Source organism: Brassica oleracea, chromosome C6 (genome assembly GCF_000695525.1).
Source record: "Brassica oleracea var. oleracea cultivar TO1000 chromosome C6, BOL, whole genome shotgun sequence".
NCBI lineage: Eukaryota > Viridiplantae > Streptophyta > Magnoliopsida > Brassicales > Brassicaceae > Brassica > Brassica oleracea.
In genome coordinates, this window is record NC_027753.1 from 38,537,796 (window position 1) to 38,562,878 (window position 25,083).

Below are 25,083 nucleotides of genomic sequence, written 5' to 3' on the forward strand. Positions count from 1 at the left end.
TCTCTACAATCAATTTCACAAAACAAATATGACATGACTACTGAAATTGATGACTTGGCTTCCGGAAAAATATGACATGGATAATTTTATTTAATATTGATTTATATTTTTGGCAAACTTATTAGAATATGGTAATAATTTATATATTACATTTAATATTGATATTTTCTTTTGGTAAACTTTTTTTAAATATGGTAATAGATCATACATCATCTATAAAATAAATATATTCATATATAACATTTCAAATTTTGAAATATTATTATTTTTGTATAATTATACAATTTGTATTACTAAAGCTTTTTTCTACAATTTTTTTAAAATTTAAATATCTAATCGTAAGATCATTAGTTTTTTATATACTTACAAATTTTATAAATATTGTTTAGGCTAAATTTTTGATAATTATACAATGCTATATCATTTTTATTAGTTTTATAAAAATTGATTTAATATATATCAAATCTATATTAAATATTAGTAAGAAATTTTTTAAATCTAACTTATATTTAGAAATAAATTTTATTAAATATTATAGATTTTACTATTTTCTCACTGCACATGGTGCAGGAAAACACTTAGTATACATTTATAAGTATGTCTCAACCTTTTGGACCTGAACCAAAAACCATCCAATGAATAAATACTTGCGTTAAAGCATACCTAATTCTGAAACAATGAACCTTGTTTCAAAACATAGAGAATCACTTTTACTATGTTTTGCAGTCCTTGAAACGCGATTATTATAATCTGAGTGCAAGTTATTCTTTTTAAAAAAAAAAATCTCTTATCTTTTAAAGGGGGAAGAGAGAATAACTTTTTTATTTTTATTTATTCTCTCTTATCTTTCAAAAAAATTATTCTCTCTTCTTCCCTTAAAAAGGCAATCTCACTTCAGTAAATCTCCCTAATCTAACCCAAATTTTAAACGTTAACTATTTTCCAAAAAATAAAATAAGATGGGGTTTCGTCTCAATTTGCCATCAAGGATCTTGTTACTACATCTCACACTGTTATCAGGTAATTATTCAATACCCATAATATATCAGTACGTATACATGTATTATGTATATATATCTTCATTATATGAATGCATGCATTCATCTCCGTTACGTAAATAATAAGGTTTGAATGATTACAACTCATGTGATCAAATTGTAATATACAGTGACGACATGGTCCGAATCAGCAAGAGTATTCACAATCGTGAACTCATGTGACCAAACAATATGGCCGGCAATAACACCCGGAGAAAACTTCAGCGGCGGAGGATTCAAGCTCAAACCTGGCCACTCCATCGTCTTCAAAGCACCAGTAGACTGGTCAGGCAGAATCTGGGGACGAACCGGCTGCAAATTCGATAAAACCGGAACCGGAAGCTGTGAAACCGGCTCATGCGGCTCAAACTTAAAATGCTCAACTTCTGGAAAACAACCAGCTTCACTAGCCGAGTTCACGCTATCCTCAGTGGATTTCTACGACGTGAGCCTCGTCGACGGATTCAATCTCCCGATGACAGTGAATCCGGTGAACGGAACAGGAAACTGCACCGTCGCCGGCTGCGTCGCCGATTTGACGCTAAGGTGTCCAGCGGAGCTAGCTGTGAAATCTAAGGGGAGAGTTATATCGTGTAGGAGTGCTTGTGATGTGTTCGATACAGATGAGTATTGTTGCAGGGGAGTTTATGGGAACCCTTCAACGTGTCGACCAACTCATTACTCGAAAATATTCAAGAAAGCTTGTCCTACTGCTTACAGCTATGCTTATGATGATCCGACCAGTATCTTCACTTGTTCCGGTTCAGATTACGTCATCTCTTTCTGTTCCTACAGGTTCGTGTCTTAAACCTTTTTCATCTATTGGTGTGTTATATTTATTTTTCTAATTTTTCGGACTACAACTCATACACTCACACTAGCGAACGGTATTATTCAACATTTTTAACTCCAACGTAACTAAACAATCTTGGGCTTAATATTAATGTGATTATATATGTTTTATTTGAATGATGTTTTATGTGTATAGGAAGAAGCCGGTGGGAACGTAACATGATAACAAGCAAGTATGCAGCGATGGTTCTGGTTTCTGGTGGATTCAAGACGATGGTCCGGAGGTTGTGGCTTGTATTGATGCTGTCGGTTGATGCTTTTAACTAGTTTTGGGACTCCCTTTTTTAAATAAACAAGTGTTTTTCTTTCTCTCGAGGAATAATTTTTTTTTTTTTTAAATTTCAAGTGTGTTGATAAAGCTAAATTCGAAATAAATATAAAGGTTGGTTTTGTGTGTGAAAGCAAAGATGAAAACAGAATGCAATGTCTTTACTCTGGAGTCCAAGCATAATTTCCCAAAACTGCAGGGCACAATTGCAAGAAAAAGATAAAAGTGAGGTTACATTATTAATTTTACAAAAAGGCCTTCAAGTGGGCCCAATGTAAAAATCCGACAACAGTTTTAAGTGTTTTTGTCTGGTCCACACGGCACATACGACTCGAAAGTGGAAACGCTTTTTTAGGTTGGAACGAATTCGAAAACGCCATTTTCACCATCCCTCCAAGCTTGATCTCCTATTATCCTTCCTCCATTGGCCGGAAAATGGCTGGATTTGGTTTAAAGTTATACATGTACAGGTTTAATTCATGTTCATGTATACTTTATCCATTGTCTTTGCACACTACACAGAATCCACATCTCTATGGATGTAAGCTTCAGTGTGTGTGTGTGTGAGAGAGAGAGAGAGATTCCTCGCATTTGGCTTGCGATTTTTATATTTGTCAAATATTTGCGTTTTGATAAAATTGAAAATCTACGGATGCAAGATTGAACTAATCAACCATTATTGGTTCCTTAATGGGCCTATGACTAGTGGATTCTTTTATTCCTAGAGAACAAAATCTCGATCAGTCAAGGCTCAATGGGCTTTAATTCTAGGGGGTGAATTTTTCAGTTTCAGAGGAGTGGGCGGCAAATACAGAGTTCGAATCCCACTCCACAGTCTCACTACAGAGCACTACAGAGCTTGAAGCTCCAGCAGTATCTTCCAGTCATGACGTAACAGCTAAGCCCACTCTACCAGATGAGTTGCTCACCAGTGTTAGCTCACAGCCGCAAAAGCCAGATAAGCAAGAATAGGTTGCAAGTAGCAAAGGGACATCAGGTCCTCGTAAAAGAAACTATGATCCGGACTTGTTCTATAAAGTCAACGGGAAGCTCTACCAGAGGCTTGGCAAGATAGGAAGTGGAGGAAGCAGTGAGGTCCACAAGGTTATTTCATCAGACTGTACCATATATGCGCTCAAGAAAATCAAGCTCAAGGGCCGTGACTATGCTACTGCATATGGATTTTGCCAAGAGATTGGGTATTTAAAGAAGCTGAAAGGGAAAACAAACATCATTCAGCTTATAGACTACGAGGTACAACAACATCTTTTAGTTTCTTAGTTGCATGATTGATAATTGTAATCACAATTTATCTTTTGCCATTAGGTTACAGATAAGTGTTTACTCTGGGAGGTTATGAATGGGACAATGAGTAGCAAAGATGCAAGAGTTAAGGACGATGGGTGCTAGAATATGGAGAAGTCGATCTGGCACACATGTTGTCTCAAAAATGGAAGGAAATCGAAGGTTCTGACGGCACAATTGATGAAAATTGGCTGAGCTTGGGACCGTAACGAAAGATGGAGAATCCCTGAGCTTCTCCAGCATCCTTTCCTTGCCCCTCCTTTCCCTCCGGAGCCACGAGTCAGCAGCAGCAGAAGCATTCAAGTGCTTAGACACATAGCTACATCTTGGATCATGTAAATTGGTATGTTAATTTGTTAGCTTTGGTTAAGAAGATGATTGATTATTAATGTCTTGTTTGGTTTCTTGTAATGGAATGTAACAAATCAAAACCAAGAGACTAGACAAGCTTGTGAGAGTATTACAGAACAAGAACAAGTTCTAAGATGTTTACTTGGAAGTGTTCTCTTCTTCCTCTGCAATGGCAATTACAAAAGAAAGACCATAAACCTGAGAAAATCATGTTTGCTTATTTGATCAACAGAGTCTTAAGACTGGTGGTGCCACACACCAGGTTCTACTTGCGAGGAGCTTTCTTCTTTCCCGCAATGGCAACTCTCTTTCCCTTTTTAGTGCGAGCGTTGGTCTTGGTTCTTTGACCTCTGCAAGGCATCCCATGTCTATGTCTACTTCCTCTGTAACAGTCTACTTCCACCAGTCTCTGTATCTCCGATCCAACACGCCTCCTCTTCATACCAACAACAAAACCGGATTATACAAAGATGAAAAGGACAAAACTTAGTATGAATCTGAAAAAAAAAACGATACTTACCAACTCATCACCATGTTGGTGCATGCCAACTTCTTCACGGAGGTCAATGAGCTCTTTACCAGTTAAGTCTCTTGCAAGTTTGTTAGTGATGCCGAGCCCACAGAGAACCTGGTGAGACTTACGGCGTCCGATTCCGTACACTTCTTGAAGACCGGTCTTGAGTGGCTTGTGGTTTGGAACCTCTGCGTTTCCCACACGGATTCCTTGCACACGCAATCCATGAAACTGCAGAGAAAGACACCAATGATACATGACTTCGGACAAGGTAATGGGTTTGATAAGCTTTGGTTCAGACACGATCAACGGATATGTAAGAAGCAGGATGTGATCAAATCAACAAAGCTAAAAAAAAGTTAGCAACTTTATGATTCTAACTTAACATATGCAAAGTTTTATACTTTAACATGACCCAGAACAATCGATTCGATCTACTGAAACCCTGAATACAAAAACTCGAAGCAGAGAGTGATGAAACGTCGGAAAGACGACATCTTTACGGTGGAGATTTGAGACGAAGGAAGAACTCACCGACAGATTCCGAAGCAGAGATTGGCTGTGGTCGAATAACGTCGCCGCGGATCTGCGTAGACCCAACATTGTAGCGTATAAGTGAGTTTCAGAGATTGACGGTGAGGAAGGGTTTAACGCCGCCGCGTCTCTCCTCTCTTGCTAGTCTTTGAGGCTTAGATTTCGCTTATTGGGCTTTAAAATAAAATTAATTGGGTTTTTTTTAAGTATATTGAGATAGGCCTTGAGTCCAACATGGTATGTAACATTAGTGTTATGAGATATTACTTAAGTTTGGTTTTAGCTGGGGCCGAATACTAGAATAACCCAGTCTTGCTTTTTGTATGAACGTGAATTTTTGTATATAAAAAGCTCCTAATGCAAACGTTACCCAAGGCTTAGTTTAGTAGACTAAAGAGCCCAAGAAGGCCTAGTAAACATTGCCCAGACATGTTGAGAAAGGAACTTATTGTATCGTCAAGTCAAATACACTCATTAGATATTTAGATTTGTGATTATATATAATAATAAAACAGACTTCTCTCTCACCTCAGCCCTCCACCTCATCATTTAGAATAGGGCAAATTACTCCACGTGGCATCTTCTCATTCTGCTGCTTTTTTCTCATCAACCGAAAACTTATGGGCTTATTGATTTGTTGACATTTAGAGCAAGGCATGGTCTTTGTATGGACTCCAGAGCTATCATTTTGTTCAGGCCCAATATTATTAAGGTATGAATCTAGAAAGCAAGTTCAGTCGTCGTTTCCCTTCTCTTCAGACGATTCCGCCTATAAAAAAATTTCAGTAAAGGCGTGAGTTCCCATTTATATGCTCCTTAACTCTGCATTTATGGCAATTAATCGACCTCTCCATCTTCCAAAGTAACCAGTGGAAATTCTCTTATAAATCTGCAAACTCCCTGCGATGAACAGCACTGCGAAATCGAGAAGAACGATCTTCAACAATAGTGTATTGATTCATCATGCTTGCCGGGCTCAAGCTGGCTTATGTTCAAACCCAGCTGATGTCTGTTCGTTGAAATTCGTGGAGGCTCAGAATGTAAAGAATCTCAGATCCATGGCTAACAAGACATCAATATCAACGGCGACGGAACCCTCTGTTCTTTTTCCACGACGTTCCTCCTGGGGTGGGAACGGCGAAGATCATCTCCAAACTCAACCTTTTATCGGAACCTCTCCGCATTGATATACAACTGTTATTCATCGACAAAAAAAGTAAGGATTCTATTTACTATTGTATATTCTCCCTATTTAAGAATCAAAAGCTCTGACTAATTGCATTCACATAGGGCACTCTGATTACAAGGCTTCATCTCCCCTTATCGTACTGCTATTGACGCCAAATATGAAAAGTTCTATTTGGGAGTGATAAGTGAGAGATTCCTGTGAGATTGTGTTTATATCATCTATTAAAACCACAACAAACAAATATATTTGTGTATACTCTTTTTATCTCAACTATTTCCAGCAGTGTTATATATTTTTTAAACTTCCTCTCGAATTCTAACTTGGTGTCTTGTAATGCACAACACTATAAGTTTGTCAATAGAACTAGAAGTAGAACCAACTCCAGAAGATATAGAAATAGACTAAGGAGAGGAAGAAACTGCAGAAATTAACTTTAGGTACATTGTGTCTTCTTCTTTCTATTTGTTTTTATTTTAGTATTGTAGCTAACGGCCTTGAAGAACAATGATATTACTTCTTTGGAGGTAAACTATATATGCAATTTTGGTATTCATTTTATATGTAACTCCCAATCATTACCATGTACAATAACTCTAGGTTGATGTCCTTCACGTCAGGTTAAATATCTTAAATGGTCCTAGACTGAAGAGCCTAAAGGATTCAAGCTTGAGCTTTTTGTAACTCGAATGCCTATTTTAATATTATCTAATTAAGGTTGACCATGAGCTCGCACCACTTTGACAAGAGCACATATTGTTTCTTTATTTTCTTTATATTTGGTATAAAATTACGAGACTAAAATCTGAAACATAGTCTGCTAGCAATGACTAGCATGTTTGATAGGGTCAGCAGTTTTGACTCGGATGTTTTTTTTTCTTAAACAGGGATCTACGGCAGAAAATCATTCCAAACAGAAGCTGATTTCACAAAAAAGATTCTTCAGGTTATATTTGTTGCGTCCCTTTTTAGATTTTTAGAATCAGTGATATATTTTTCCTGGATGAGATTGAAAGGAATTCAATGAGAATCCACGTTAGATTGAAATATACTCTCAATGATTGGCTAAATTTGCTAACGCCACCTTGATTTTTTGTTACATCCATCATCTTTCCGTTGATAGATACAATGTTTTTCTTGTGTGTGTCTGCTCAGGTTGCAGAGTATTAGGGCCCATCAGTGTTAAAAAAAAACATGACAAAACAAGTTTAGCGAGATCAATGCTGGAGGAGGACCAACCACCATTACTTTGTTTGAAATAACTATTAGTGTTCATCCCATGCCAATAGGAATATTCTGGTTCCGCAGTCACCAACAAGGCAGAAAATAAGGCCTTAGCAAATACAAAACCAAAACTTGTAGGAGTTAGTATCTGTTTAGCTATATTTTGGCTGTTAACCAGATGTGTCGTAAAGAATCTCTAACTTCTACTGCTGCCTGTCTACTTTTGGTATATTTCTCATATGATCTCCAATTTATGTGCCCACCTTTTGCAGCTCTCTTATTTTTAAATGCATCACTTACAAAATATACCTTTCCGATTCACTATGTCAAAGACAACTAAGAACATTTCTATTAAAACAACATGACTTTTTAAGAGTCTATCTCCAAACAGCCGCAGAAGATTTATATATCATCGTAGTTTACCCTCTGAGTTTATCTATACCGCATTAACAAAGTTTTTTTTTTGCATTATCAAGTTATGCATGAGTGAAATAGCATTAGAAAAAATATACTTGGACAAATTAGGAAGGACACAAAGAAAATGGACATGATATTTATGTTGGAAAGACATCAATAAAGTCAATGCACTAAGCACATGTAAAAAACTCAAGTGTTACTTAACAACACTCACGACAACAAATGCCACGGTAATATATCTCCCCAACAACATAAAAAAATGTGACCAATCTTACTATAACAAGCAAATAAAATAAATTATATATTCCATATAAAACCCATTCTAGAAAATTTTATATTTTATGGTCCAACTATTAGCCATTCAGTTTGCGTATTCAAACAGTATAAACATTATTCGGCTGCTTTGAAATATTTTAGTCACCTTGCGTTTCTACATAAAATAGCAAATCCCTCATTAACAAAATAGACATCCAATTGCTATGACATTTTTTTCAATCGGAATCATTAAGAGATTTTATAATTTAGTAAGTTAAAAAGTATTTCTTACCATTTTAATATAAAAACCTCTGAATATTCAATCAATATACATTTTTTAATTTACCAAACGTCCACCTGCAAACTCACATAAAATCAATAATTATATTCTTCTTACAAATTTTTTAGAATAAAATTTTCTTACAAATGTCAGATATTCTTCTACACACTTAACAAATATTCATAGTCGGATCTGTGTTGACCGCGGGACCATTGATACTACTTGTGAAGACTTTTTTGTGTGTTTTTTTTTGTTGTCGATTTTTTGTCAAGTTAAAATTAATTTATTTTTTTTCTTTTGTTTTGTTGGTTTCATTTGGTTGTTAAAGCAAGCTTAGTAGTTTTTTGGTGAGGGAGTATTCTCCATCGAAATATTTTCGACATATTTGTGGAACTTCCATAGGATTTGACATATTTTGTTTAGTAAAACCATAATATGTATTGTAAATTCATTTAAGAAAATAACTTATGAACCCGGCGCGTAGCGCCGGAATACCACTAGTATATATATAAAGTTATTTTTTTCCCTTCTTATGACATGTTGAAAGAAGTTTGTTGATATGTGTCCTCATTTTTTTTTGTATTTTAAATCCTTTTACTTTTAAATTATTGCAATTTGTTCCATCAATATCTAATTATGTACTATCTAATCTTTCTCACACTTATTAGTCCCTAAAATTTAAGAAATAAATAAAATAAAATAAATATATTTTAAATATTTAATTTATTTACAGTTAAAATAGCATAAACTTTCACCATTTTATTATTTTTACTAATTTTTATTATTTCATTTATAAATTATATATTTATTTCACTATCAATATCATAAGATAATCAAACTAATAATAAGAAACTAGAGCACCAACGCAAATAACTAAGAAAGCGGGTCAGAAGGAGAATATTAATCGAAAGGCCAAAGCCACCAAGAAGCAGGAACATATATATATGCCTAAAGCACCAGAATCACAATCACTAGTTAAAAGGTAAGAAACACCTCACAAATTAAACAAGACTATACAACACGGCTTTGGATAGAAGGGACCAAAGCTCCAAGAGACTAATTCCGTACACCTATACCAAAGGAAACATGGAAAGAAAAGAAACAACTTGAGGGAGGGAGAATGGAAGACAACCACCACGAAATTAGAGACTAAACTTGAGATCAGAAATAACATTCCAAGCCCATATATTATGCACGAACGAAAACATTATCCAAACCTCGAGTGGCAAACATGGTGAAAGGGAGAGCCACTAGAGATACGATGAAAGCTGCAAAGAGATGCGAGAATAGAGAGGGAAAGGGAGACGAAACGAAATTAGAAAACTATGAAGCCGTCCTCGAGCTATGAAAGAGAGCATAGAAGTTAGAACACCAAAAATTAGATCTTGAAAATCAAGACGAGCAGTGACTATTGACGGTAAGCCAACGTTGAGGAATACAACATCAAAAACGACTAAACTCTGACCCAACCAAGAAGATGCAGTTCCTAACATCAACTGAAATCTAAGGAAGAAGATGAGCAGTCAATAACCTACAATGCCGTGAGAATCAACCGAAAATATATGATTCTATTCAATGTTCAAAAACTCATTAGACGGTATCTAGGTGCTTCTAGAGGACTAACGAGTAGGCGAATTATTCATGGCATACGCGATAGCTAAGCGTTAATGAATTATTAATTTAATTTATATTTTATTTTCATTTATTTAAGATATTTTATTTTTTTATTTAATTATATTTTTTTTGATAAATCATCAAAATTAAATATACAAAATAAAAGAAATTAGACAAATTTTTGGATTTATACTAACATTATTGCTTAATTTAACAGATTTAAATTAACATACACAGATTAAAGCTGATTTAAAATGGTTTAAACTGATTTAAATCATATAAATCAGATTTTATGAAAAACGTTTTGGATATGACCAATTTGCCGCTTAGACTGATATTTAGAACCATGGTTCCATTAAAATAATAAATTAATGCCATGGTTCCATTAAAATAATAAATTAATAATATATATTTATTATATAAGTACAAACAAAACATTGTAATGTACTTTTATATTCACAATTAAATTATTACTATTTTTTAACATTCCATTATATTTTGATAATATTTAGTAAAAATTATATCTGAACCCATAATTTATTTTTATAGAACACATTTCATATACATCAAATAATAAAATCAAAATAATATGGAAAAAAAAATTAATTAGTGTATACACGGTAAAATCAACTGTTTTATTTAAAAAAAAATATTTTAAAATTTAAAATCTAAAAAGAAAATTGTACCAATTAAGAATTCTATAAATTAATAAAATGTTATAGTCTCAATAATATTATGTTATAGAATTTTTACTCTGTATATATAATTGATTTCTGGTTTATGAGAGAGGCAAGTGTTATTAAATGATGAGAGAGCGTACGGATTATAGTATAGTAGTTAGTTCCCTACAAAATATTCTTCCTTTTTATGGATTTAATAACATGTAACGTGCTAAATCTTAAACTACGCCAGCTTTGAAGATTATTAGAATGATATCCTAAAAGTGCATTGAGATATGACTTTTTAAGAAGGAAAAATATCTTTTAAGGTTTAGTTTGTAGTGAACTTGATTCAAAAGATACACAGGGTAACAACGAGATCACTAGCTCGAATATATTGTTGGGTTCATTTGAAATTATGCCATGTTTTAAAAATCGGCCGCCTAGCCGCCTAGGCGGCCGTCTGGGCGCTACGCGTCACTCTTCGGCCCCGATTTATGCCAAATCGGTTAAAAAAGATCGGATATCCGATTTTCTCAGTCTAGACCGCCTAAATGACCGCCTAGCCGCTTAGGCGGCCGCTTAACCGCTTAGGTGGCCGCCTAATCTATTTTTTATTTTTAATAATATTTTTATTTATTTATTTGATCTAAAATTTTATAAATATCATTTATATTCATAATTTTGATGAAAATTACACTATATTAAGTTTATATATTCTATTTGTGTGTTTTATACAATTTTAAACATGAAAATATATTAATGTTATACACAATTAAAGATTAACATGTTTTATAACATAGCAAACAGTCTAAAAATTCCGCCCCACATAATTTCCGGTTAATCCCCGATTTTCTCTTTAGGCGCTAGGTCCAACTCGACCGCCCGACTAGCGCCTAGCGCGTTCCTGAACAGGGAAATTATGTAACTTGTTTAGAAAAGATAAAGTTATATAGAGATAAAGTACTCATCTTAATTGATAGTTTATAGGATTATAGAGGAAGCAAAATCTAATGAAAATTGAGCTAGCTACCACATTTTCAAAGTTTTTTTGCTTGGCCTTTCACTTCAATGTTGGGTCTCTAAATCAGAAACGAATATTATGACCTGTAAAAGTTATTTCTGTCCAGATTTCATAAATAAAAGTTATAGATATCTAATTTAGCTATAGTGAAAATTCAACCTTCAGATATTTACTGATTCTTTTTTTTTTTGTAACATTATATTTACTGATTCTTTGACACCGGGTTTTATTTATTTCTCTATTTTATATCCATATATTAAGGGTGGTCTTACGGATATTATATGCATGCATAATCACATGAAACTTAAAATGTGTTGTCATTTTCACAAAGGAAATTTGAAAAGGTTGCCAAAAGGATACGAAAATGACTCGTACGCGTTAGGCACGCGACATATTAATGTTTTTTGTGGTTGGTCTCTCTTACATCTCCTTCCCATTCTTATCATTTTAAGAGATATTTTCAAGTTCCCGTCAAACAGAAGATATTCGGGTAATAATAACGTAAGAATAATTTAAAGGTAAATATGCTTTTTTATAAAAATGGTGAATAAAAGTCAAATTAGAAGTTTGGCAGAGACTTCAAAGTTTTGTGATCAGAATCAACTCTTGGGTCAGACGTACATAGTAGATGTTTACATCTCACATTAAGACAAATTACAACTTGGACAACACTAATAAGACGTAAGCTTTTAATACTAGTGTTTAACCCTATTGATTACTAAGAGGCTCTGTGACCAATTAAACAAAAGATGAGCGTCGTGCCCTTTTTTTTACAACAATGTCAATACTTCTTCACCTATTACTATTAGTGGCAACTGGCAAAACATATAATGATATAATTGGTTTCCAAGTATACTAAAGTAAAATGTTTTAAGAAATCATACTTACACTGTACAAAATAGTGTAAAAACATTTAATTTTTATGATCAATACACACTACTACAGTAATTTAAATGACTAATTCCATACAATACTATTTGATTGTAGTAAAGTCAAAGCTATTGCCAACAATACTATTTTACTATGATTTTTTCAACTAGTTGGATCAATAAATTCCGCAGGTAATTATATTGTATATCCCACTTGGAAACATAAATAACTCCAACGACGGTGGCAATGGAGAATTTTAAATAACACTCTATCTCCCAACGTAGTTGGAGCCATTCCCAATGCTTTTGGAAGCTTAAATATCTTTGAATAATCCAAGTAGTTCATGTTTTGCCTGTTGGCTGAGAGCTGCTTAAACAATACAAGAGTAATATTAATACTTTACTGTAATATGATATTCAAAGTTAAAAAAATAATACTCTACTGTAATAAACAATTTAGACTGAATAATTAGTAATTAGTGGAGTAATGGTTTCGATATAAGATGTCTTAATGACCCTGGTCATCCTTGCATCTGACTCTTAATAGCCATAAGGGACGTCGTTGATGAACTTTATCATCTTGTTTTCTTGGTAATAAAGTAATAAAAATATTTCATAAAACGACAAAATCATTGAGCTTAACCAGACCAATCGCACCGGTGGATCGACAGTTTTTTTTTGTAACTTGCTTTCTTCCGGTGGATCCACTGTCGTTATTTTTTACTACATATCACAAATGTTCCTCGCTTACGAATAATTTTGTTTTAAAAAATTGAAGAGTACCTAGCATTCTAATATATTTATTTTCGTAGTTTTAACAAATGAAAAATATTGGTTTTGTTATAATTCACAATGGAAAATGAAATTTTGGCGAAACCTATCAGTCTGACCGTTCTGGTTCGATTCATGAACTGATGGACATGTTACATTACATAGGCTGTGTAGACTGAGCAACAAACCATTATAGTACTGGGGGGTCTGGTATATGTTTGTAAATAATGTATGTTAACAAAAAAAAGTTCTTAGAAGAAAACAATAACACTTATTGCATGTAAAATGTGGATTATTGACGTTATGGGTGGGGCGAATAGCTCATAAAAGGAGGTGGTCTCAACAAGACAAGACGTAGATGGTAGAAATGGACACTTGTGCCTAATTAGCAATCTTCGCGACCCATCGAAAATAAGATTGTGGCCTCACTTCAAATCAAAGGACATCTTTGTGGATGACAAAACAATATCAACCACACAAATCATGACTTTAGTGTAATTTTGTAAAATGGTCATGAATAAAACTCATGAATTATACCAATAATATCTAAATTTTGTTGGATTTTTCTCTTTTGGATCGAAAAAAGTTACACAACAAAAACGAAGAAGCAGCAAGTTAAAAAGGACTATATATCTAAATATATGGATCTGGAATATCTATATACGTTTATTAGTTACGTATACGATACATCTTTAAAATTCATACGACAATCCTTGTTAGCAAAAAATAAGTTTAAAATAATTATCAATGGTTTTGGTAGGTGCAGATGCCATATTATATATACAAGACTGTCAGCTTTCAGTACTTAGCACTGAACAATGCTTAAGAAATAATTTGTTGCAGGTAGAACAACTAGCTCTTCAAATTTCAGACGTCATGTTCACAAGGGACCCGAGGTAAATAGAGTCACATGCATATATAATTTTGAAATTAGAACTAATTTCAAACTTAGATTTATCACGAGTAAAGACAAACTACAAGAAGGGGTTTTATATCTTGATATGGTTGACACTTGACCCTTGTGAGCACGAAACAACGTTCTTTAGGAAAACAAAAGATAAAAAAATTTAGTCAGCGTCTCGCCGTCTCCGCAGTGGTCAGGACGTCCTTTGTTACGGGTCGCGGCTATACGTTTTCTTTTGCCTATACCTTCTTTGTTTTTTCTTTCCTTTTTTATTTTATTTATCTTTATTTAGGAAGTTTCCTTCTCTATTAGTTTAATTTTTTTATGGTCTAAAAGTAACTACGTGCCCCATGCATGTCCCTTTGCTGAATTTTCTATAGAACAAGTGAACAACTGGAGGTACGTTCATTAACTTCTTCTTTTTTTTTTTTGCTTAAGAGTACGTTCATAACTTAAGTGAGAGATTCATGCATTTAGAATGTAGTGTATGAGATCGACTGATCTACGCTGCGTTTAAAAATACCTAACTAGTAAATGATATGAGTAAATTTGGCCAATATGTAGTGAGTTAAAGCATGCATGATAACTATTAATGAGGAAAGCTTAAGATTCGCTGAATTTTTTTTCTCAAATATGTGAATATATACGCTGAATTTTAAAATAACTAACCTGTAACTAGATTTTTTTTTTGAATAATAATGTAACTAGATTTTAACCACAAGCATTATATATACTTCAAATTAAATTTTGATACCAAGAAAATATTCAAATTCATGACAATATTAATATGAAAATCTTTTATTACGATCCATCCATTATCAGTTATTCTCGCGGTATCAGTGTAAAATGCATATGAACCACGAGTCTCGTGGGGCCGAACCGGAACTCTTTTTATCTGTTTGTATCGATTACAAGACTGTTGCATCTGCGTTCAAACATGTCTTGTGTCTTTTTCTTGTCACTGACGACTGGAAGCAACACTACAGCAAGTGGTTACTAATTTGGAACTAAGCATTACAAGACAAAACGTTTTTACTAAGCGTGATATAATGAATATCACTTGATGTGAACTATAACAAGCTTATTGGACAATCAGTAGGCAGAATAGTCAGATGTCACATTAACCATACGATAACTCACTATGAAGACAAAACTAAATCACGGAAAGTAATTGAGTTACATGCTTTCACCATTTATCATCATCATCAACAACAATAACCATAAACGCAATTTATACATTATAAATTTGGAATAAAAACTCTAACAAAAGCACACATGGTAACCATGTATTTACATAAGCTATAATTGTTATTAACTTTCAAGTTTCAATACATATATAAATCTTGAACAAATTCTTAGAAGATCAAGAGATCTTCCTTAATATTGTAACCCATCTTCTCAAGATTAGGCTGCAACGCAAACTGAATCATAGGCGGTGGTCCACACGCCAAGGCCAGAGACTCGCCTTCTAAACCTTCAGGGACATGTTCTCTAAGCACAGCTTCGGTGATAAACCCTGTGCTGTACTCCCATCCTTCTTTAGCAATTTCAACAACGTACCAAATCTTTAGCCTGTCCGGAAACTTATCAGCCCATCCTTCTAGCTCTTCCCTCGCAAGAATATCATCCTCGGTTCGGTTCGCGTAAACCACAAACATCTCGGTTTCGTCCTCCGGGTCACTTAGTATCGATTGAATGACTTGGTAGATTGGAGTTATACCGGTTCCTCCAGCAAGCATGGCTAGTTTATTGGCAAACTTTGGTTTACCGCTGACCATGAATTTGCCTCTGCCTTGGTACTCAATATGTCCTAAAGGACCTTTGATGTCCAAAACCGCACCGATCGGTAACGAGTCTAGGTGCTGTGACATGAGCCCTCCGTTGGGGAATCTTGGATGGACGTTCTTGAAGTAAACCTTGATGACTAGGTCGATGTATCCGACCGCGTCGACCGTGCTGGTCGGAGTATAGGCTCTAAGACAAAGCTTGTCGTTAATAGTGGCGCAGAGGAAGATGTGTTTCCCGACGGGTAGACCAAGCTGCTGATCTTCAGATGGTAACGCGAAACGGAACCTACGCACGTCGTGGGAGATCGAAGTCTTCTCGATGAGTTTCACCGGGACTTTCTCACGTGGGTTGACCAAAGCTATGTTCTTAGCAGGAGCTAGCTCTCTGATAGGAGCTAACAAAGACATTACACTCGAGCCACCATGGACCGAGACGTTAGGTGAAGAGTCGTATCCCGTCGTGATGAGCTCACCGATACGGTAATCTTCTAGAAGCTTCTTGGCTTTGTCCGAATGAATGGCTTCGAACTCTTCGGTGCAATCAGTACCAGCGTTGATGAGGATAGAGTCCGAACCACCGGGGTGGTCTTTCAAGAAACGTGTGCAGTCGTAGATGTGACCGTGGACGATGATCCATGCAGATTCAGCTGAGTTGTGTTTCCTAACTTCGGACATTGAGTACATCTTTGAGGCAGTGTTCATGAAAGGTGTTGAAACTGATTTTTTCAAAGTAGGGTGTGACTCCGAGGATTTCTCGATCTGACGTTCCTTTGCCATCCACCCGCCCGATTGGTTTCCGGGTCTGGTCGGGTGTTCGAAAACGATACCTATCTCTCCTCTGTGAGGCTTGCACACGTTGGTTTTGATCCTGAACCAGCAGTTGTTCATCATACCCTGTTTCAACACCAGTCAACGTCATTATTTTATTTTTATTTAAATTTTTTTAAAACCATTACATAGATGCTATGACGCAAGATCATACAGTTATTACAAAAAGTACAAAGTGGGATTTAGTCAAACATCATTAGCTGGATACCATGGACTTTAGTCTTCTCTAATTAAAATATATTTCACATTTTCACTTTAATAAATCAATAATACTTAATCACGAATGGAACTGTCTAAAATAGACAAGTAAAGATGGTAGGTAACACGTTAAGAAAGTCATGAACCATAGCACAGTGGTTCCAGCGTTGTAGGAAATTATTAATTATAATTTTCAGTTTAGTCAAATCACACAAAAGAATAAACTAAAAAAAAATAAAGAGAGAAAGAGTGGTTTACCATGAGGTTCCAGATGAGTTTTTCAGGCTGGGTGTTCAAAGACTCGTCCCAGGCTCGAACAGCTACCTCTCTAGCACTAAGCAGATCAAGAACCTCAACGTCAAGTGACCAGAAACACCAGCACCAGAACTTGCCATACTTGTTCGGCTTCTCTTGATGGTCAAGCTCACACACACTCCACGTCTCTCCTCCGTCTAGAGTCACCTCCACTCTCGTTACCTTTTTCCCTCCTCCTGTTTGTTTCAGAATATTAGTTAACCCTTTAGTTTATTAGTACTTAATTAATTGGAGATTAAGAAAAAATTAATTACCAGAGTAAGCATAGCCTTTTAACGTGTAAGGCTTCTGAGTCGTGAATGCATTGATCGGCAAAATCTCCTCGTGACCAGGTGTCGTTATCACCGAGTTTATATTAAGCTCGTTGATTATATACTCCGGCCTGTACCACCAAGCTGCAACACAACAAACATTATTATTATTACCACCATGGACACTTGTTGTAATAAAACGGTAAAAAGGTCAAATTTAAATTTAAATTTACATTCTTCATTTGCCAGCTCAGCATCCACGCAAGAAGGGAGCACTCTGTTGTCTTTGTAGTGGTAGTAATTGTCAGACTCTTGAGGCGTGACGATGATACGCTTCAACCACTTAACCATCCGCCCGCCGATGAAACCGGGTATAATGACCCGAACCGGAAACCCGTGATCCGGCGTGAGAAGCTCACCGTTCTGCATGTACGCCAATATAATGTCCCTCGCGGGGTCCATGGCCATTTCCTTCTTGATGCTCGTCCCGTATTTCGACCCGCCGCCTCCGGGAAGATCCTCCGCGCCTTCGAAGCAGACGTTGAGAGCGCCGCCTCTCTTGCTGTAGACGCCGCACCTGCGGAGGACGTCGCTCAGAGCAACGCCTCTCCACAGGGAGGTTGACACTCCGGCGGAGCCCCAGTTGAACCCGATGGTCTGCTTCACCATGTTCTGCTCTTTGCGGCGGTTTCCGGCGCAGACGAGCGTCACCGGAAACTCGCGGCTGGGGAACTCGGTGATGAGCTGCTCCATGGTGAGCCTCGCCGGGCGCTTGACGAGCCCGGTGACCTCGACGGACCAGTCCGACCACTCGGCTTTCGGGACGCCGCCGTGGTTGCGGACGTAGTGGAGAGGGACGGGGGTGATGAAGCCGTGGTGCATGAGGCGGGGGAGGGGAGCCTCGGCGTTGAAGGGGTGTTTTCCCGTGAGACGCACCATAGAGGAGTTACGGTGGATCCAGTTGTCAGCCGTGGATTCGTCTCGCGAGTCTAGAGCCGACGGCTCTAGATCGGAGTTGGATTTGAGAACCATCTCCTTGTAGTAGGAGACGTAACGGTTGTGGCTCTCGTCCTCGTCGTCGCTGGAGTCGTAACTGTCTTCTTTGGTGGTTTGGTTCTCTGTGGTGTCGACGGATTTTTCGGTTGGGACGTTGACGCTCTGGTCTTGGTCACGGCCGAGTGAGGGAGAAGGGACGAGAGGAGGTTTGAAGGAGTGGACAACGCCGCCGTTTAGGGCGGAGCTGAGGCGGGGATAGTGGCGGTTATCGACGGAGGTTGCCATGGAGAAGCTATTTTTTTTTTCCCTTTCTCTTCTTTTGGTTTTTGATTTATTTTTGGTTTCTGAATATGGCGTTATGGGGTTGTATATATAGGGGGCTTTGCAGAGATTAATAAATAAAATATTAAATGGAAAATAAAAGAGTGTTGGGAAATTGACAAATGTGAGTTTGTGTGGTGTCTGATTATGGGGGCCCGTCTACCAAGATCCTATGCTTTGGCCTTTAAGATGGGAAATGGGAAATAATATCTGCGTAAGATTATTTTTTTATTAGTTTCATTTTGTGACGGAAAATAAAAATATAGTTGTGCATCCATGGAATGGAACCCAAGTCAGTACCGTGGGAGGGTACTATGATACCACTACACCAGATGCGCTTACGATTTTGCTACGATTTCTCACATATTCAATCTGAAACATATATAACCTCATTAGTTACTGCAATGAAATTGTTATTTTTGACTATATATTTTTGTTGGTTTTGTAGAAGTACCAAAGAGGCGAGTAGAAAAATTATCTTTACCTATATAGATCAGACCGGGTTGGAGCGGAAATTTTCTCGGAACAACTAAACTTTGCTAAAAAATTGATCTACGCTTACATGGGTTGTTAGACAAAAAAAAACACCTGCTTTAACTTATTTTTCTAGAGATTTATGTTTGAGAGCTATAAAGAAAGTGTGATAGGTTGAAAATGTTAGTGTTGATGAATGATTTTCTTGGATTAAACGACAAAACAAAACTAATCTAAATGGCTGAAAATCCTTTGTCTGTGTTGGAGTTCTTTTGTAGCCATTTTGAATTTTGATGTTAGTATACAAGGACCGATGAATGTAATTTAATAAATAAAAGAAAATCATTCTTGGCAACTAAGAAAAAACACTTGCGGATTGCATGAATAATATAGTTTCCTATTATTTATTCAGTTTTGCACTTGGAAGAGTCAAAGAAACCCTAATTTGGGAAAGTATATGAAACTTCTAAGAAGTAGGGACATGTGGTAAACAAAAACATTGCACCTAAAGGGAATGAACATATAAGTTACTATTTCAATATTTATAAATTGAATGCAAACAATACTCGAGTAATAACGGGCAAGATAAACCTTCCCTTGAAGCGCTACAAAAATGTCTCGATATTGCATTACATGCTAAGCTTTATTTTTCTTTGTCAGTCAATATTGGATTGCAAAACAATGTTCTGTTTAGCTTAGAAACCATCTAACTAATAACATATTTAGATCTAATAAAAAAAGATACAAATTTATATTAATTTGTCTGGATTTTAAGTCTTTAATACAAGGTCAATCGTGGATACAACCAAAATCATCATCTGAAGATATTTGAATTACCAATCTAACTACTAAATTGTTTTTTTTTATTAACGTGTCACCACAGCAAAATAGCTTATTTGTAATATGCACAAGTTGTAATGTTTTATAGCCAACAATAACAATATTACACTAGTCCATATACAATATAAACTCTTTAAATTAATACTCTATAAATTAATATAATTTTATAGTCTCAAATTAAGTTTTTGGTTCAATTAGTATGTCGAAAGATTAATATCTCTATAAATTAATAAAAAAATATAGTTTTGGTGTAATCCCAACATTATTAATTTATAGAAGTTTCACTGTATATTATTCAGCTACATTAAATACAAAAAGTAATAAGTAAACTCGCTAATATCTTGTGTTAGACTTGAATACGTTGATGAATGCAAAATGTAGACGTCGGTCACTCAAGATTAAATTGCATCACGTGTGGCTATATATTACAGAGAGGTATTAATCAGCATATTCGCAAACAGTATTGTTCGTCTTGACTTCGATTTCTTGAAATCAACATCAAACGTTAGTGTAACTATTGTATAAAATCGTTGTATGAAATTTATGGAAGCTTAAAAAAAACTATTTTAGAAAAGGGAGAATGAGAATCCGGTGGGTAGTTTTTTTTTTCTTTTTTTTTGAAACACAATCCGGTGGGTATAAACACATATCTATGAGCATATTGTTGTTGACTCGTCTATTGTAGGACAAAATATATTAATTAAGACGAGAAAGTAAATATCTCGAAGATTTTTATGGATTACATGACGATTAACAAGATAAAGCGCAATTAAGTATAAACTAAACAGAGGCTTAAAAGGAGATTGGGGAGAAGTCTTTGGAGGTTAAGTGGCGCATGGGATCACCAACGGCCAAGCAAATAAGGGGCGGGTCGTAATATTATTTCTGTCATTTTTTTGGATTTTTAATAAAATGATATATGTGTAAGAACGCATGGACCCACTTATTATCTTTTTACATTCGATGTTATGACATTCATTCGAGAGTCAATCTTGGTTAAAGCTTTAAAGCCAGTAATCAACGTTGCACAACGTAAAAAAATACATGGAGACGATTTTATATAAAAAACATAGAAAATTTGCTAGTTATTCTTATATTTATTTGAAGAGAAAATCTTGCAGATGGCCTTGAATTACTTTTAAGCTTCGATCGAGTAATTAGTGGAAATTTTGTGACTATTATCAACATCGTTGTCAATGGTAGGCTGTTACACCATAGAACTTTCAAAACTGTTTACAGACTGTTCATATCACCATAGAAGCATTTTTTGTTTTTGTTTTCGCTTTGGTTAAACGGGTCTAAAACTGACCAAAATACTTTTAAATATTTAACATAAAAATAAAATGTGCATTTTAATTTGTAAGAACTACATCAACTCGATACTAAAATAAAATCAATAGTTAAGTATCATTTTATTAAAAAATAGAATTAAAATAACATCACTATTTCAAATTATTTTATAATATGTTTTTTTTTTAAAAGATAAGTTACTTTAAATTCAAGAGCCTCTTAACCAATCCAAGAGCTTTTCCGATGCTCCAAATTTCGAACATATATCACTTTATTTTTATTATAATCTGTTTGTATTATTATTATTTAAAGCAACGTAAATGCAAAATATATAACTAAATCTACAAGGTTTTTTAATATCACAAATTATTTGAAACAGAAGGATTAACTGTGGTAGTCTAGTATTGCAAGCAAGACTATTTTATACGTCTTAGAGAGTTTCTTAATAAAAGCCATAGCCAAACTAAAACAATGATGTTATAAGTGTACATCCAATGAAATTGTACACTTGTTCATTTTTAGTAGCTCTTTATATTATCTTAAATAATAAGAAAATAAAGTAGAGACCATTAAAATATAGAGCATTAAGAAAGTTAAAATACAGAAGTACTACTCTGGTGATATTTACTAGACTATTTGTATTGTTTGAATCAGAATATACACATTTAATATCAATCATAAGTTCTCTTACCATTTCGATTCAATGAGAATACGCAAACTCTATCATCAATAGTTTATTGCTGCGAAACCAATATTCTAAACTAGCATATTCACGTACTATGATAAAACATATTTTCCGCTAATTGATAGTACTATGATAATTTTAAAAGCATTTTTTTTGTTTATTTAACAATGTAAACAGAATTCGTAACTGAAATATACATACACAATTAAATCATGTTTTTCCATGTTACAACTTTCGTACCAATTCGGTCTATCCTTTAACATTTCATTAGGATCATAATCCTAAACACATGATCTATAACTATGATGAACCACGAATCGATACCCAACTTCATTACAGTCACCATATAATGCAAAATATCACAGTATGACTATGTATACATTGATTTTCTGCAACACAACACGACATAGCTTTTTATTTTATTGACGTGGGCAACATACGAGCTTGTTAGCTTCTTTTTTTTAACATACAAGCTTGTCCTTGTTTTAAGAAATAACAACCACTAAAATATGTATGATATGGTCCTATGGAGAGATTTGGCACACGTAATCTCAAGTAGATATTTTACGAGTGAAATGCTTTTACCTTCCATTTGCAACATATGTGTGTGTGTGTATAATGTTTTACCGTATTGGATTATTTTATAAAGAAATGTTACTATAGATTACAGAAAAAATAAGGAAAATGTGCCGTGTGTTATATATCTATAAGAAGGGGAGACAACTGGGGGATCTTTATGCGGTTAGGCAGCCATCGACCCTTTCGGGGCCTTTTGAGCCACTTTTACTGCATTTACATCCATTCATTTTTTTTTTCCTTTATATTAAGTTTATATTTATAAGAAAAATCATATTAACATGATAATATATATTAGAATGTAATTGTACGTAAAAGACAAAGATATATGTAATTATATTACTATTTTCTTGAAAATAAATAAGGAAACAATAATATACTTTAAAAAAAAAACAATAATATACTTTCATCAAAGGTACATTTTAAACATAATATTGTTAATAATTAGCCTCAAATATTCAAGAAATTAAGAAGCGGAGATTTAAAACTTTCACGGTTTATCAAAACAACCACAACACAAAATTATAAAATAGAAATGTTGTATATTATGTCGAAATGAAACTAATCCATTTTTCATGACCGTCGTTTTTCTTTTGAACACCCAATAATGTCAGTTCTTACTACGATGCAGTAGACAAAATGTATATCACAAACGCTAAATATTTGACTTACTGTCAAACATAATTATCCTGACCATTAGGAGAGCAATTAATTAGTAAATATCGTAATTATATCCCCCTTGCTGTTGCTGTTTTCATGTGGCTAAAAGCAGCACTTTGATTTTCTCTAATCTGTTTCAAAATAATTATTAAAATTTGATAATCTACACAGTATTTTATTATATCCTAGTTGTCGCTCGTAACCCAATGAACCACTTGACACCAAACACATGCGGGTGCGGCTATGTATTTTGACCCATATGCTAATTGCCATATTTGTATAATTGAACACTTTTACTGTTTATAGTCAAATTCAGTCGGACGTCTAGTATTGAATATTACCGTAAAAAGGAATATTGAGTTAAACTCGGAGCTAATTTTTTTGTTTTAATTGAAAATTAGATGTTGCATGCTACAATAACTATCAATTGAAAACACTGAAAACAAAATTTTAATAAATCTAGGGTTAATGATATATATAAGAAACAAAAAGTAAAATGTTATGGGATTTAAAATAAATTCAGTGCATATTATATTTTTATAGTCACTTAAGATCACCATCCTATAATGGAAGATCCATGATTCATAAAGTTCAATCTAGACAAACACTTTTTAAAAGAAGTAATCACAGGTTTCCCTGTACTTATCTTTCTAAATTGTTAATTTAGATAATAAAAATGGTTTTGGGCGGTTAAAACAATGTGCCACATACATTGTAGCAAATGTGGTAGTTGGTGCATTTTGGTTAAAACTCCCAATGTTTTTGGGTTAATATACCGCCCTGAACGTGCATGGGTAATAGTAACACACCGAAATGCTATATAGATATGCACGAAGAGAAAAATGAATGATACTTATACTATTAAATATAGTAAAATAAAATCAATCTACTAAAGCAAAACACGATGTAGAAACGTTTTTTTAGTTAAATAACTCAACATTCATCCAAATTTTTTTGTAAAATATTAATAAAATATCTGCATGAAAATCAGAGCAGATTCATACGATAGAGCTTTAGGCTTTAGCAATATGGCATTCACATTTCGCAATGGCAAGGGTCGTATTAACGGATATCGCCTCCCCTGGATATCCCCTTTCGCTGTCTGCTTTGTTGTTTTTATTTTATTGCCATATATTTTTTTTTTCTTTGACAAAAGATTTGCAAAGTTATTATAAAATCATATTTTCATATCTTTTATAATAAATTTCTTGTTATTGTGAAGACTGAAGACTATGAAGTGGTGGAAGATGCCACACTAATTATTATCACTAATTAAATAATTAACTAAAGCACTATCAAGTTAAAGTGTTTTAATTTTATGTAATATAAATGAAAATTAACCTCTAATGGTTTAAAAGCATATCATAAAGCAGTGGTCCGAGGGATATCAAATTTCTTTTGCTTATTTATTCAACCACAGAGATCCAGTTTTTAAAATAATCATACTGTTATGAAAGTCAGAGAACACGGCGCCGCATAAATTGAAATTATAAATGATGTAGGGCCCGCTGCACTATTTGCACAGTAGATTTTTTCTTTATATACGATCAAGTTCGATCGTTTCAAAATCACACTTCAATCTTCCCTTCTCTCTCAGATAAACACTTTCTATCAGTGTTATAATTTTCTACGGGTATAAAATTTTGCCCTTATATAAATTCCTGCGATACAAATAAATTCCAGTTCTTTTTATAACACGTTATCAGCACGATCATTCTGCGATTCGGTAAAATTTATTTGTATCATTTATACCCTGTTATAATGGTCGGTATACCGCCTCTACTATTATTTATATCAT

The 25,083-nt window shown here is 34.6% G+C and overlaps 3 protein-coding genes across 3 annotated transcripts; 1 reads left to right on the top strand and 2 right to left on the bottom strand.

The window, feature by feature from the left end:
- The first annotated feature begins 891 nt into the window (after positions 1-891).
- On the top strand, positions 892-2,279 carry LOC106298532 (thaumatin-like protein). The gene is made up of 3 exons (XM_013734670.1): positions 892-1,020; positions 1,169-1,832; positions 2,026-2,279. Exons 1-3 carry the CDS (start codon positions 960-962, stop codon positions 2,045-2,047), a joined length of 747 nt encoding a protein of 248 aa, XP_013590124.1. The 5' UTR covers positions 892-959; the 3' UTR covers positions 2,048-2,279.
- Positions 2,280-3,840: 1,561 nt separating this feature from the next.
- On the bottom strand, positions 3,841-5,045 carry LOC106298537 (small ribosomal subunit protein S13, mitochondrial). The gene is made up of 3 exons (XM_013734675.1): positions 4,862-5,045; positions 4,334-4,558; positions 3,841-4,249 (listed from the first exon to the last, which is right to left on the bottom strand). Exons 1-3 carry the CDS (start codon positions 4,928-4,930, stop codon positions 4,079-4,081), a joined length of 465 nt encoding a protein of 154 aa, XP_013590129.1. The 5' UTR covers positions 4,931-5,045; the 3' UTR covers positions 3,841-4,078.
- Positions 5,046-15,279: 10,234 nt separating this feature from the next.
- LOC106300064 (nitrate reductase [NADH], clone PBNBR1405) lies at positions 15,280-18,790 on the bottom strand. The gene is made up of 4 exons (XM_013736125.1): positions 17,677-18,790; positions 17,447-17,587; positions 17,136-17,368; positions 15,280-16,745 (listed from the first exon to the last, which is right to left on the bottom strand). Exons 1-4 carry the CDS (start codon positions 18,722-18,724, stop codon positions 15,420-15,422), a joined length of 2,748 nt encoding a protein of 915 aa, XP_013591579.1. The 5' UTR covers positions 18,725-18,790; the 3' UTR covers positions 15,280-15,419.
- Positions 18,791-25,083: the final 6,293 nt, after the last annotated feature.

Excerpts from the sequence above, each read along its gene's own strand:
- LOC106298532 (XM_013734670.1), top strand. The coding sequence starts at position 960 with ATGGGGTTTCGTCTCAATTTGCCATCAAGGATCTTGTTACTACATCTC. Across the intron at positions 1,021-1,168 it reads ACATCTCACACTGTTATCAG|TGACGACATGGTCCGAATCA; the intron begins GTAATTATTCAA and ends TGTAATATACAG. Across the intron at positions 1,833-2,025 it reads ATCTCTTTCTGTTCCTACAG|GAAGAAGCCGGTGGGAACGT; the intron begins GTTCGTGTCTTA and ends TTATGTGTATAG.
- LOC106298537 (XM_013734675.1), bottom strand. The coding sequence starts at position 4,930 with ATGTTGGGTCTACGCAGATCCGCGGCGACGTTATTCGACCACAGCCAA. Across the intron at positions 4,559-4,861 it reads CTCTGCTTCGGAATCTGTCG|TTTCATGGATTGCGTGTGCA; the intron begins GTGAGTTCTTCC and ends CTTTCTCTGCAG. Across the intron at positions 4,250-4,333 it reads ACCAACATGGTGATGAGTTG|AGGAGGCGTGTTGGATCGGA; the intron begins GTAAGTATCGTT and ends GTTGGTATGAAG.
- LOC106300064 (XM_013736125.1), bottom strand. The coding sequence starts at position 18,724 with ATGGCAACCTCCGTCGATAACCGCCACTATCCCCGCCTCAGCTCCGCC. Across the intron at positions 17,588-17,676 it reads TGAGCTGGCAAATGAAGAAT|CTTGGTGGTACAGGCCGGAG; the intron begins GTAAATTTAAAT and ends GTTGTGTTGCAG. Across the intron at positions 16,746-17,135 it reads AACTCATCTGGAACCTCATG|GGTATGATGAACAACTGCTG; the intron begins GTAAACCACTCT and ends GTGTTGAAACAG.